Source organism: Octopus sinensis, linkage group LG4, assembly GCF_006345805.1.
Source record: "Octopus sinensis linkage group LG4, ASM634580v1, whole genome shotgun sequence".
Classification (NCBI taxonomy): Eukaryota; Metazoa; Mollusca; class Cephalopoda; order Octopoda; family Octopodidae; genus Octopus; species Octopus sinensis.
This window is the reverse complement of record NC_043000.1, coordinates 80,146,984-80,162,459: the sequence shown is the minus strand read 5'-3', so window position 1 is coordinate 80,162,459 and position 15,476 is coordinate 80,146,984. Positions and strand designations below refer to the sequence as shown.

General features: G+C 37.0%; 1 protein-coding gene across 2 annotated transcripts in view; it reads right to left on the bottom strand.

Annotated features, from left to right (window-relative positions):
- Positions 1-15,476, bottom strand: part of LOC115210515 (kinesin-like protein KIF25) — a 550,198-nt gene that overhangs the window by 186,957 nt on the left and 347,765 nt on the right. For both annotated transcript variants that reach the window (XM_036502198.1, XM_036502199.1), the window contains one exon: positions 9,179-9,340. In XM_036502198.1, the coding sequence (XP_036358091.1) occupies positions 9,179-9,340 (162 nt within the window). The remainder of the gene's footprint in view (positions 1-9,178; positions 9,341-15,476) is intronic.

The window sequence follows — 15,476 nt, the reverse complement described above, 5'->3', positions numbered from 1 at the left end:
TTCAACTAACTTGTCTCTCTGTTGGGTCAACATTTGGCAGACTCTCTTTCTCCCATTCATTCTCTTCAGTTAGCAACCTTTCATAGTGGCATCTCCAACTCTCTCTCTCCTTGCAGCATCATTAAATGCAGTTGAGCTATCATCCATGCAGACACATTTCTCTCGTATGACATTGCGATTTTCTTTTACACAGTCTTGCATTTCAAAACACTTCAAGTTTCTGGTCCTCACAATGCAGAAAATTGGCAAATTTAATTTTTATCTATTCCCCTCTAGGGGAGGAAACCTGTCTCCTAGCTTCCCTTCTGGCGATCTGAAACAGTTCCTTGCTACCACTTCACTTCCAGTCTTTCCATGCCTGTTTCTTTTCCCTAATGGCCTTGTTAACTACATTGTTCCACCCCCATCTTACCTTAGAAAGAGAGGGGACTTTGCACCAGCCACAGATCTGATCAGTAAACCTCAACAGGTTATCCTGTAGGAACCTCCAGTTGTCCTCCACATTATTCGTCAAAAGCTTCAAGCAATATATCTCTAAATCTCTGTCTATTCAGAGAATCCTTAAGCTTCCAAACCCTTCTTTTCCATGCTGGTCGTCTTCTGGACAACCATTTAGCCCCGATCCTGAAGTCACTAACTACTAACCAATGTTGTGGGGTGCACCACAGAACTCCAGCAGCCTGGAATCAAATCCGTTACCACCATGTAAACCATGGATGATCTCTGAATGTTGTCCAACATGCCTGTTGAAGTCATTGAAATCACCAGCCACAAAGAGAAGGCTCCTGTCATTTGTCAACAAGGTAGTCGGCAAGAGGTGACATAAAACCGATCTTTCTATCTACCAGGTAACCCTGGCTGAGGGGCTTAGGCCAAGATATGGTTGCTAATCTATGTTGCAGCACTACTCTAAGATTAAGTATTCTATCACAGACCCTGACTACCTCATTTATGTTATCAATCCATTTCACCATACGGAATATACCCATGCCCCCAACCCCATCCGTATTCCCTACATAGAAAATCTGTTCTTTGCCCGTGAGGAACCTAGTAGAACTTCCTCTCCACCTCACTTCTTGGATGAAGCACAAATTTACACATCTCCATTCAAGCATCTCGACAATCTCACCAGACCTATCTTTCAATGAACCAGTATTAGGTGTGCCTACTCTGAGGGTGTGGAAGGTGTGGGCCGGTGAGACCTGAGATGAGGGAGAGCAGCATTGTGCATCTGAAAAGAAACCATGCATGTGCATTTGGCAGATCTCGTAAACATACAAAAATGCTTCAACCTGCATACACTTCACCATCATTATATTCACTTCATAATCACTCACTACATTCAACTAGATAGGGATGGAGGGGAAAGGGCAGGGGAAAGTGTTCCACATAGTAACCATTAGTGGTTCTCAGGAGTAAGACATCCAGATGTGGTCAGAGGAGAAAGACTTCCAGTATATGTGGTGGGGGTGGTATGGGAGGGCACACGACAAACAGCAAAGCACTGTGGCTGCCCTATTCCCTAGCAAAAGCCAATGTGGGATAGCCACAGACAAAGCGAGCTACTAAATAACACTCAACATGGGAAAAGCAAGTGGTTAACAAAACTTAGAGAGAAAGGGAGAGCGGTGAAATTTTCAGAATTAGGGCTGGTCAGGGAAACAATGGGCCATTTGAATGATATGATAGCAGATAACAAAGCAAGAAGAGATGGAATTTTCGAGATTTAGAGCAAGTGTAAACAGAATTGAATAATTAGATTTCTTAGCTTCGTTATAACATATTGCTAAATGAATAACAATAATAATTATAAAGAGCACCATAGAATGAAACAGAATTGAACAAGCTTTTCATCAATATGCCAACCCTTTTGCACACTACTTTATCAACAAACTGCTGAATTTTTAAAACATTTCTGAAGCAGTATCAAGGGCTACATATTTTCTTCACCAAATATATCTCTAGTTATGTTTGCGTAATATCATCTATAAATGATATAAATAAGAGATTTTATATTAAAAACATAGAATGTCTCTCTTTCATTTATTTATTTATATTCATATAGTTTTAGGTATATGAATATAAATATAGGATGATCTAGATAGGCAGATAGAGAGATTATAGGGTTACGACAAATGTTTTCATGATTTTGACCCTGTTTTTGCTTGATAGCAAGAATAATTTTAAGAATGGGAAAAGTGTGCAAGGAATTTATGTAAATTTAAGCTCAAGTGGCTTTGACCAAATATATTGGATTTTTTCAATATATATATTTGGGGATTAAAATCAAGAACTTAAATTTTCATATAAAATAAATTCCTGAGTTTGCAAGGGACTACAACCAATAAAGGAATAATTGTCAGCTTTGCTTATCCAAGAGAAAAAATTCATTCTGTCTTGCAATGAATAAAGAAATATATCTTGATGCCTTTAACGGCTACCCTGCTTTCAATTAGTAGCAAGAAGTATTTTTATAAGGGTAAGTGTATATATGAAACATTCATAACTCTTAAAGTCCATTAATGCACATATTTGTACTTTTTGCTCAATCCTAAACCACATTGAGCCACAGTTCAAATATATTTGTTGTTGGTAAAATCATTTATTAATGATTTTTATTTTATTATTTATACATATTAATAATTTAATTAGGATGTTGCTACCTAAGAATCAATATCTTGTAAATATATGTAAAATCACTTATGAGTGTTTTTACAATCAACTCGTCTTGGTAAGACATGACAACAGGTAAAAATTTATGGAGATGCTGAGGTAAAATGGAAATGTAAGAAAAGGAATTACAAAAATATATTATTTTAAAGAATGGTAATTTTGCTAGTTTGAAACAGAAATAATACTTCAAAACGAAGAAAAATTCCTCTTACTCAACAGAAGAATGAAAGTAGGAGCTACATGAAAATTCTGGAATGGTGGGGTCAAAATGTGAGTAAATGAAATTTTGAAAAGAATTATTTTTACCAGAATCATCATTTCAGTTGTTTAAAATTCAGGTATTTGTTATATTTTAAAGATTTTTATCCTGGATTAAGTGCTTTTCATCAAAAATAATCCAGTTTCTAGCAGGATAGGGAGATTACATAGAAAAAGCAGAACTGAACTTTCAGAGTTAATTTCATTTTTAACTGGCACAAATCTCAATTTCTTAAAAAATAACATTAAACTGAATGGATAGCATAATGGTTTTAAAGAATTACTCACCTTATTTTTTGCACGATAGACACAGCAGCTACAAATAATATGTTTTAAATTTCTAAAACACATAACTGGGAATATTTTCATTTTATTGCACTCTCATATACATTGAACTTTGGATATCCATGTCCCCTAACAACATTTATGTGCTGACTATTGTTATTTTGACTAACAAATGAAAATGAAGGACTATTTTCAAATGCTTTTATGAAAAATCAAGTTGATTATTTATGGCTCTTATAATCATCTGAAAAACAGAAAATTTTAACTATAATTAATGATTGTTGTTCTGTTTTTTTTATTGTGTACCTTTTTAATCAATTTATACACACTAGTATGTATTGATAGTTATACAGTTGTATGTGTTAGTATCTATTAATATATATATATGTATGTATGTATGCACACATATATATATGTGTGTGTTTAGATAGACAAATTTGTATCTGTATATACACACACACATAAATACATATAGGCATGCACACACGTGCTTACATATGACACACAGACAATTGATGCCCATCTAAAGATAATAAATTTCCTAGATGTCATCCTACAATAAAATAATTTTTTATGTCCCCTATTAAAAAAATAAAGGAAACGCTGCACTACATCCACAAATCTTCCAATCATTGAAAAAAAACATGGTAAATAGTTTAGTTATGAACATTTCCTTAAGGCTATTCTCACTGTGTGTGTGTGTGTGTGTGATGTATATGTGCTTAAGTATACACATTCATACAGACACACTCCTACACACAGCAATATACACACCTATGCCTGTACATGTACACACACATGTGTGTATGTTACACACACATACACATACTCACTCACCAGCACATACAACACACAGCATACACACACACACAGCACACATACACGTACACACACACACGTACACCAACAAATATCGTTGCATAAGACAAAAATTAGATGTGAAATTTATTGGCAAAATAATGTTGGTGTGGGGGGAAAAAACTAAATTATTTTCAAGTTGACATAATTATTTTTCTCTAATTACATTAATAGAATTAATGAGAGAGAGAAGGGAAAAGAAAGGGAGAGAGACAAACAAAGAGATAGGAGGGAAAGGGAAAAAATGGGAAGAAGAGAGGGAAAGAGAGACGTGTACACTTAACATGGTAATGTGTTCAATGAGAGAAAGATCTGGTGACATATTTAATTGTTAATTACTTGCTAATTACATCAATACAGTTAACAAGGGAGAGAGTGAGTGAGAGAGTGGGAGCTAGAGGGTGAGAAAGAGAGTAGTTACCTAATTGATCTCAGCAAAGGATAATGAAAGGAAAAGTCTATTAGTCCATTGGACTGTGGTCATACTGGAGCTCTGACTTCATCAACCATAATGATTATTTTATGAATCTCAGATGGATGAAAAACAAAGAATGCAGAATGTTAAAGGGACACAACCAAATCTCACAATGAATACATTGTTCACCATTCTTCCAAATTAGCAAATGACCTAGTTGGGGGCGGAAGTATGCAGTGGTGTGTTGTGTCAGTGATGGTTGAGCTGGTTATAATGTTATTGTTGATGGTGAGTCCCAGGTCAGCCTTGATCCACCGGACCTATGATCAAAGTTGTTTCTCTGTGACAAGTCAGTCTTTTTATTCTGACATAATGCATCTAAGATTACATGATTCGATGTACCCTTCTTCCTGGTTGGGATGCAGTTGCTGTTATTTTGCTCTAGGATAACTCTGATCCAACAAACCTATTCTCACCTATGATCAGCCTACCTTTAATGCAAACATACAGTGTCTGGTTCTAAACTGCCATTCTTGCTTGTTTAAGATGTTACGTTATGGCATGAAAGAGATTTAGCTGCTGTGTTTAGCAGGTTAAGTAACCATGGTAGAGATTCTAACATAGGCTCCTGATCAAGCCAGCCTATGTTATGTAAGTAATTGACTAAGTCTAAATTGACCATTGATCTCATGAGGAAGACAGCAGGCTGGCAGAATTGTAAGCACACAAGGCAAAATGGTTAGTGGCATTTTGTCAGTCTTTCCATTCTGAATTCTAATTCTGCCAAGGTTGACTATGCCTTTCATCCTTTCAGGGTCAATAAAATATTTGGGTGATGTAACTGACTTACCCCTTCCCTAAAATTGCTGGCTTAGTGCCAAAGTTTGAAACCATTTCTCCCATGTGAGACCTAGAAAATACCTTTCCTTGAAGCAGGCCAGACCAAGGTTTTTTATGGATGACAAATAGGTGCCCATGCATGAACGTCTCCTCTCTCCTGCAGTTTATTGCCACCAGGATGCAAACTGTCAAAAGGGATATCATAAAGAATCCTACATAATACTAATAATTCTGTCAATTTTCTGTCTGGACTGGTACTTCATTTGTTTATTACAAAAAGATAAAGGCAAAGTTGATGTTGACAAGATCTGAATTCAAAGAATCAGAAAAAAATACAGCAAAGCTTTCTATTAAATGTTCAAACAACTCTGCCAAATTACTAGTTTAAAGTGAGTTGAATGACAAAGTGCTCTTTACAGATGTCAAGCTATAAGCATACAATATCTCTGTAGAGTTGACAACACTTTAGGTTGTCAGCTGTATGGCATCTTAGTTACATGAATAAGGGTTATAACCTTGACATCTTGTTGGTTGGAGGTGATACAGAAAAGGGTGGCATCACCTCCTAAAGGATTTTGTTCACACAGAATTAGTTTTGGTGGGAAAAAATAAAGTTGAATACTTTTTGAACACATCTCACAGAGTATATTTGGAATTATATCATTCCATAAGTCCTTCTCCTTTCTTTAAAACACTAAGATGTGATTTGAGAGGGAATTGGACATTATTTCTAACCAGCTGAGTGATCAATTAGAAACATCATCAATAATGACGCTAGGAGATATCCTTCTCTCTCTTTTTGGTTAATCCCAGAAGCCATGTACATGACCATGGGAATAGACTTCCTTCCTAACTAACAGATGTTTAAAATTTTGGAGAAATTCATGTATAAAAAATGTTGGGCAAGTCTTGGAATATCTGTTCCTCTTATGATACAGTTACTTTACTTCCTTTAATTTTTTTCCTTCATTTTCTGATGCTCTTAGTATTTCAAACAACTAAGACGATGATTTTGATAAAAGAAATTCTTTTCAAAATTTCATTTGTTCACATATTTATCCCTCCATTCCAGAGTTTTGGTGTAGCCCCTACTCTCATTCCTCTGGTAAGTGAGTGGAGTTTTTCTTCATTTTGTAGTATTATTTCTATGTTTTAAATAAGTAAAATTAGCATTCTATAAAAAAATATATTTTTTTCAATTCTATATTCTCACATTTCCTCCTCCCCTCAGAAGCTCCATAAATTTTTTCCAGGATCTCTCCTAATAAAAGACCATAACTTGAATTGCACTGGAAACACTGGCACTTCTCATCAGTACCAGAAAGTATTTCAACCTCCAGCAATTGGTGACACTTCCTAAAGCTCACTGAAATTCGCAAGGGAGTATTGCACCTACATCTTGGATTACAAATCCAGAGAAGGGCTTGTCAACTGATTTGCAATAAATCTCTAACAGACACACACCAGTTTCTAACCCACAAGTATGCTGACTCTTTTCTCTGTCTTTTCTATCATTACTATAATGGCCCCTGTTCCTCATAACTGACTGGTCTTGTACCTCCTCAAAATTACAGGAGAGGTGAGGTGGGTGGGGTATGGTGGGTACAAATTTTTAAAAATGGAATTTTGGAAAAATTTCTATTTTACAGAAGGATAATTTCAATTATTTGAAACATAGAAATAACAAAAGTTTAAGGAACTTTCCATTATCTCAGCATAAGAGGTGCTGAGCAGAGCTTCTTCCCAAAATTATTTTATTCTGGGGTGGAGCAAAAAGCAAAATTGTAAACAAAAAGGAGCTCTGGAAAAAGATTTTTTCCCCAAAATAATCACCTCGGCTGATCTTTCAATGTAAGGGACAAATAAATCTAAAATGAAGCCAACCATAATGGGGAATGTACAAAATAAAATTTGTTATCCTGAATGACAGAAAGAAAGAAGTAAATGCTTTAAAAGTAGGTTATTACCATAAATAAAAGTATTATTACCATCATCATCATCATCATCATTATTATCATTACTATTATAGACTTCTGTTTTCATGTCTCAGCATCATCTTTTAATTAACTTCTTAAAGTAGCAACATCACAGAAAATGAAGACATGTCATATTAAAAAAGATAATACACGTTAAAGTAATTGTAAGTTTACATTTCATTTTGAAAGGTAAACAAAAATATTACTAAAGAGCTGGTACTGCAGTGGTTACAGACATAGGAAGTCCATAATTTCTGCTGACTCTTATCTTATATGAAACAGTTAATCTGTGTGTCAAAAGTTTCTCTCTCTTATCTCTCAATTGTTGAACTAAAAAAAAAGACAAAAGTAAAAAAGCACACTCCAGAAATGTCTTCCAAACTGTAATTATTTTCCATCTGTAAGAAATGTCCTGCTTTTTAAAATATTTAATTTAATTCAATTATCTACCTCGGGTTATGTCACACTGGCAATTGCCAATAAGAATGAAATGGTACTTTACATGATTACTGAAGGCTAAAAAGTTTAACATCTTTATAATTAGTGAGCAAAAGAAGAAAATATATAAATATTCTTTGCAGCTTCTGCCTTGTTCTTCGATTTCAATTTCAAAGTTCTAATCTCACCAAATATTAACAAGAAGTGATTATCTCCCTTACACTAACTGGCCACCAGAGTACACCACATGCCTTTTACTTTTTTTTAATTAAATACTTCTAAGTTACTTAAATATTTTTCTCTTCTCTTCATAATCCTCATAATCTTTTTAAAAATTTTTCATTCTTTTAGTTAACTTCTTAAAGTAGTAGCATTAAAGTAGAATTTTTTAAAACTCATTTCTTCGAAAATATGCTTATTCTACACTTTTACATATTACATATTCCCATATTAATTAATATGGGAAATACATATTTAATATGGGAAATTACATATTCCCATATTAAACACCATCAATAATGCAAACATGTACATCCTGCTCTTTTGGTTCTATTAAAGATTAGCGTTGTGCATAGGTAGAATTATTAGAACATCAGACAAAATGTCAACCATCATATTTGCTCCTGCTCTTTACATTCTAAGATTAAATCTGGCAGTAGCCAATTTTGCCTTTCATCCTTCCAAAGTTGATAAACTAAGCAGTCAAGTACTGGAGGTGATGATATTGATTAAACACACTCGAATTTCCAGCAAAAATGCTTTGTGGTATTTACATTCTAAGTTCAAATCTCACCATGGTCAACTATGCCTTATATCTCTCCTAGATCAATGAAATAAAGTATAAGTCGAATTTTGTATAAATGTAATGAATTAGTCCCCTCACTGAAGCTTACAGTCCTTGTGGGTCAATATATCCAATTAGTTTTTTTGAGGGTGGTTGGTTGGCAGGATTCTTAATACATCAGACCAAATGCTTTGTGGTATTTGTTTACATGATGAGTTCAAATCCAGCTAGGGTCAACTTTGTCTGTCATCCTTCTGAGTGTCAGTTTTAAAATAAAGTACTGGTGGTGGTGGTGGTGGTGGCAATGGTTTTGTTATTATTTCTGTTGTTGTTTAATTCCAGATCTGCTGTGACCCAATACACCTTTGATTAAAGCCATTTTAGCTGTAAATATTTTATTCCTCTCTTCTGACATTCATATGTGATTTGCTAGAGATTTGGTAGCTTATTTTAGCAGATCAAGCTACACTGTAGAATTCCCCTTGTTAGTTTGTCAGTGTTGCCACTGGTTGGGCATATATATATATATATATATATATATAATATATATATATATATATATATATATAGAGAGAGAGAGAGAGAGAGAGAGAGAGAGAGTGTGTGTGCAGAGTTGATGTTGCTGTGGTTTATAATAACATTATAACTAACCTGAAGGTGACAGTAGGAAGGCTCAGTGACCCATCTGGACATGTGACTAGGTCATGCTTACTTTTGAAGTCCTTACTGAGGAGATCACGTATGTCATTGTTGTAGATCTCAACCACTGACACCTCAGCTTGATATGTCCCTGTAGGCTTCTCTGACATCAGACTGAAACAGACACAGAAAGTGTACAAAGTGACATTATAGACATGTTACAACAGATAGATATGTATGTATATGTATACGCGTGTGACATGTGTGTATATGTACATGTGTGTTCATGTGTGTGTATGCATACACACACACACATATACAAGGGGAGCAGAACTAGATAAATATGGATATCATCATCATCATCATCATCATCATTATCATCATTTAACGTCCATTTTCCATGCTGGCATGGGTTGGACGGTTTGACTGAGTTCTGGAAATTCACCAGCTGCATCAGACTCCAATCTGATCTGGCAATGTTTCTACAGCTGGATGCCCTTCCTAATGCCAACCACTCTGAGAGTGTAGTGGGTGCTTTTTATGTGCCACCAGCATGGGAGCCAGTGAGGTGGACCTAGCATCGACCATGTTTAGATGGTGCTTTTTACATGCCGCCAGCATGGGAGCCAGTCAGGGGGCACTGGCATCGACCCCGTTTAGATGGTACATTTTCAGAAGCCAGCCAGGCAGCACTGGCCACAGCTACTATATATATATATATATATATATACACACACACACACACACATACATGCATACACACATACACACACACACACATATTCACACGTAATATCATAACAAGTTTGCTACCTGACCACAATGATCTGTGCTCAGTTCCATTGCATGGTACTGTGGGTCAGGGAACACCACTATAGCTTCAGATTGACCAAAGCCTTGTAAATGGATTAGGGTGATGGAAACTGAATGAAGCTCATTGTAACAACAAGGTCTGATAGACGCACAATATAATAGCATGATTTTGATGCAAGTCTGAGGAAGTGCCTCTCCAATGCCTAAAACTGCAAATATTACATAATTTTTCGGTTAGAATTTTTGCATAAACTGTTTTTTGCAAATTACAATTAAAGATATGTTAAAGAATTTTCTTTGTCTTCTTTTCATTGGATTATTTACTCTTCCCCAAAACATATAACAGTACAACTGTCATGAAACTTGGATTTTCTACACCAGAAATATTCCGGCTTTGGCTTGGATCCTGATAGCGTTGATAGCCCAGTATTCGGGTTGAGTGCTTCTCTGGAAATGCTCAATTGACTTTAGTATATATATATATATATATATATATATATATATGTATGTACGTATGTATATATATAGTTTACTTTTCCTCTAAGGTAAGATCAACAAAAAAGTACTTCATCCAGTGAGAAATAAATATTGTTTAATGTACATAGTATATAGTTATGAGCTACTAATAATTTTCTACATTAGAGAAGTTGTCTAATCAGAACATTAGAACAACAAAAATCATATGAGAATAAACAAGAGAAAGTTGAGTGCAAAAAGTGGAAAGGTCAAAGAAAAATGGAAAAAGAAAAGAAATTAGAAAGAGAATTAGAATCATGTCCTCTCTGACCGTAAAGCTAGTTGGTGTAAAATCAATGAAAGGGGTCTAAAGTCTGCAATACAGCTGCTCAATGCGGAGAGAATTCTTAGATTTAAGATTTCGACTACACTGCTGAATTCCTGATCAGAAATTTTCAGCAAATGCAAACACATGAGCAAGTTTATTTTGGTGAACCAGAGAAAACCACCTTCTCTGGATTGAGCAGCTGTATTGCAGACTTTAGATTCTACACCAACTAGCTTTATGATTTTATGGTTAAAGAACAATGAGAATAAGACATGACTAAGTGATGGTTAGTGGCCTGAGAGAATGTGATGTCTAGCAGCACAGCAGAGCCAAATTAGAGTGTATTGGGTGGTAGCATGAGAGCAATTTAAGACAACAGGGTTAAAGTGATGAAGAAGGTGTGATCAGTAATTTGTTTAGTAACTGTTGGGTGTTGGCAACAGGAAGGGCATCCAGCCATAGAAAATCTGCCTCAAAGAATTCCATCATCCTAGGATTGGCCAGCTGAAATACTAGACTACTGTCAGGTACAAACAAGCAGCCAGGACATTTGATAAACAAATAACATACCCAGGTAGTTAGCCAACTAGGGTGTCGAGCCACAGGTAAACAAAAACAAGTGATATCTTTGAATGAGTAACTAATTGGGAATGGAATCTATGTCTTCAAACGTCTGTGTGTGTGTGTGTGTGTTTGTGTGTGTTTGTATGTGTGTGTGTGTGTGTGTATGTATGTATGTATGTATGTATGTATGTATGTATGTATGTATGTATGTATGTATGTATGTATAAGACAATATCAGCTTGAAAAATAGTTTCAAGTTCCACACTCAAACAAATAAAACAAACACTGAACAATTCTGACTTACACCTTATGAGTACTTGTACAAAAAATGTTTTAATTATACTTTAAAATCTTTATCATGTCTAATTACAAACATAATTTATTGTTATGGAACTTATTGAAATTTCAAATTTCTATCATGTATTTTTTTCTATGAAATGTATTGAACATTTCATCTGTCATTATTTCTTGTAGCCATGGAACTTATTAAACACTTAAATTTTTATCATATCCTTTTGCTATGAATCCTATCGGACAATTAAATTTTTGATCATGTTTTATTCCTATCAGACTTGTCCTCGTGCATTCACTCTCTTTCAAGTTATATTTTATATTTAATCTTTAATATACCATTGAAAAAACATTGTTGAAATCAGTATGGCAGTTTAATAAGTTTAAAATTTTTTAATACATAAAGACCCAAGTACATTTTTGATCCCCAAACCCAATTTTCTTACATTCCTCTTTTGTGTGTGTTAAAGTATTGGAAAGACAGCTCTGCTGTAATCATTCCAGCACTCTGTATGTGTCTGTGCTTTGTCTTCAAATCTTGCCAAGGTCAATAATGGCCATTTTCCATTTAGGGTTGATAAATTGAGTGCAAGTCTTGTACAGGAGTTGATTTCTCTCTCACTCTCTCTCTCTCTTTCTCTCTGGAACAAGTATGTTGGGATCATATTTGTAGAAGGATACCTATGATAAGCTTTATGCCAAGTCACTTCACCTATGAGTCCATAAAGGATTTGAAAACTCGAAGCCAGGCATATATATACATATATATATATATATGTGTGTGTGTATATATATATATATATATATTATATATATATATATATTCTATAGATAGATAGATAGATAGATAGATAGATAGATAGATAGATAGATAGATAGATAGATAGATAGATAGATAGATAGATAGATAAATAGATAGATAGATAGATACACAAAGGAATCCCAAAAACTCAACAAATTTGTTAAAAATGGAGAAGAGATGTTGAAATGTAAGAGAATTTTAATTCATACAGGTAATTGTTTCGAACAGCGATATAAAAAAACATAAATTCATGGTTGAATAAAAATAGTGAAATAGTAAGCTTCTAGCAAAATATGAAGAAGGTATATTTGAAATCTTTTTTGAAATCCTTCAAATTAAAGGACGAAATTTACTTCAACTTTTTTACATGCACACACACACATATATATTATTACAAATTTGGAATTTTACCAACAGAACCGCAACTTCTATTTCAGGACAAACTTATTGTCTTATATATATATAAATAACCTTATATATATGTGTGTGTGTGTGTGTGTGTGTGTGTGTGTGTGTGTGTGTGTGTGTGTGTGTACGTGTGTGTGTGTATATATACGTATATATATATATATATATGTATATATATATATGTATATATGTATATGTATATATATATATATATATATATATATATATACATAATACACATTCATCACATTCTGTTAAAATGTCTTATTGATGTGTTTGGTTTCTTTCTTTTCCTGATGAGAAGATTACATTGTTTTACACCATTTTATTCCTTTTGGAATAATACCAATGTTGTCATCATCATCATCATCATCATCATTTAACGTCCGCTTTCCATGCTAGCATGGGTTGGACGGTTCAACTGGGGTCTGGGGAGCCCGAAAGCTGCACCAGTCCAGTCAGATCTGGCAGTGTTTCTACAGCTGGATGCCCTTCCTAACGCCAACCACTCCGAGAGTGTAGTGGGTGATTTTATGTGCCACCGACACAGGTGCCAGACGAGGCTGGCAAACGGCCACGCTCGGATGGTGTTTTTTATGTGCCACCGACACAGGTGCCAGACGAGGCTGGCAGACGGCCACGCTCGGATGGTGTTTTTTATGTGCCACCGACACAGGTGCCAGACGAGGCTGGCAGACGGCCACGCTCGGATGGTGTTTTTATGTGCCACCGACACAGGTGCCAGACGAGGCTGGCAGACGGCCACGCTCGGATGGTGTTTTTATGTGCCACCGACACAGGTGCTAGATGAGGCTGGCGAACGGCCACGATCGGATGGTGTTTGTCATGTGCCCACCGCACTGACTACGGCACTGATGGATTTCTTGTGTGCCACAGGCACTGGTACCACAGGATACAAATTCCATTGATGTTCATCTATTTTGTCTATTTTGATTTGATTTGATTTTCACTTGCCTCAACCGGTCTTCACAAGTGTCACAAGAAGGAAGGTATGCACAGGTGGACTGACTAGTCTTGCCGGGTCTTCGGAAGGTGTTTTTATGTGCCACCGACACAGGTGCCAGATGAGGCTGGCGAACGGCCATGATCGGATGGTGTTTGTTACATGCCCACAGCACAGAGGCCGGTCGATGCGGAACTGGCTACGGCCACGTTCGGATGGTTCTCTTGTGTGCCACCGGCACTGGTACCACAAAGTGTGTGCCACCGGCACTGGTACCACAAAGATACAGATTCCATTGATGTTCATCTATTTTGATTTGTTTTGATTTGATTTTCACTTGCCTCAACAGGTCTTCACAAGTGTCACAAGAAGGAAGGTATGCACAGGTGGACTGACTACGTCCCAGGTAGGGGCCATGGGTTATGGCCTGACTAGTCTTGCCGGGTCTTCGGATGGTGTTTTTATGTACCACCGACACAGGTGCTAGATGAGGCTGGCGAACGGCCACGATCGGATGGTGTTTGTCATGTGCCCACAGCACGGAGGCCAGTCGATGCGGTACTGGCTACGGCCACTTTCGGATGGTTTTCTCTTGTGTGCCACCGGCACTGGTACCACAAAGATACAAATTCCATTGATGTTCATCTATTTTGTCTATTTTGATTTGATTTGATTTGATTTGATTTGATTTTCACTTGCCTCAACAGGCCTTCACAAGTATCACAAGGAGGAAGGTATGCACAGGTGGACTGACTACGTCCCAGGTAGGGGCCATGGTTTATGGCCTGACTAGTCTTGCCGGGTCTTCGGAAGGTGTTTTTATGTGCCACCGACACAGGTGCTAGATGAGGCTGGCGAACGGCCACGACCGGATGGTGTTTGTTATGTGCCCACAGCACGATGGCCAGTGATGCGGTACTGACTACGGCCATGTTCGGATGGATTCTTGTGTGCCACCGGCACTGGTACCACAAGCGGTACTGACTACTTTTTATGTGCCACCGACACAGGTGCTAGATGAGGCTGGCGAACGGCCACGACCGGATGGTGTTTGTTATGTGCCCACAGCACGATGGCGAGTGATGCGGTACTGACTACGGCCACGTTCGGATGGATTCTTGTGTGCCACCGGCACTGGTACCACAAGCGGTACTGACTACGGCCACGTTCGGATGGATTCTTGTGTGCCACCGGCACTGGTACCACAAGGATACAAATTCCATTGATGTTCATCTATTTTGATTTGTTTTGATTTGATTTGATTTTCACTTGCCTCAGCAGGTCTTCACAAGTGTCACAAGAAGGAAGGTATGTACAGGTGGACTGACTACGTCCCAGGTAGGGCCCACGGGTTATGACCTGACTAGTCTTGCCGGGTCTTCGGATGGTGTTTTTATGTGCCACCATGTTCCCACAGCACGGAGGCCAGTCGATGCGGTACTGGCTACGGCCACGTTCGGATGGTTTTCTTGTGTGCCACAGGCACTGGTACCACAAAGATACAAATTCCATTGATGTTCATCTATTTTGATTGATTTTCACTTGCCTCAGCAGGTCTTCACAAGTGTCACAAGAAGGAAGGTATGCACAGGTGGATCGACTACGTCCCAGGTAGGGGCCACGGGATATGGCCTGACTAGTCCTGCCGGGTCCTCTCATGCACAGCACACTTCCATAGGACTCG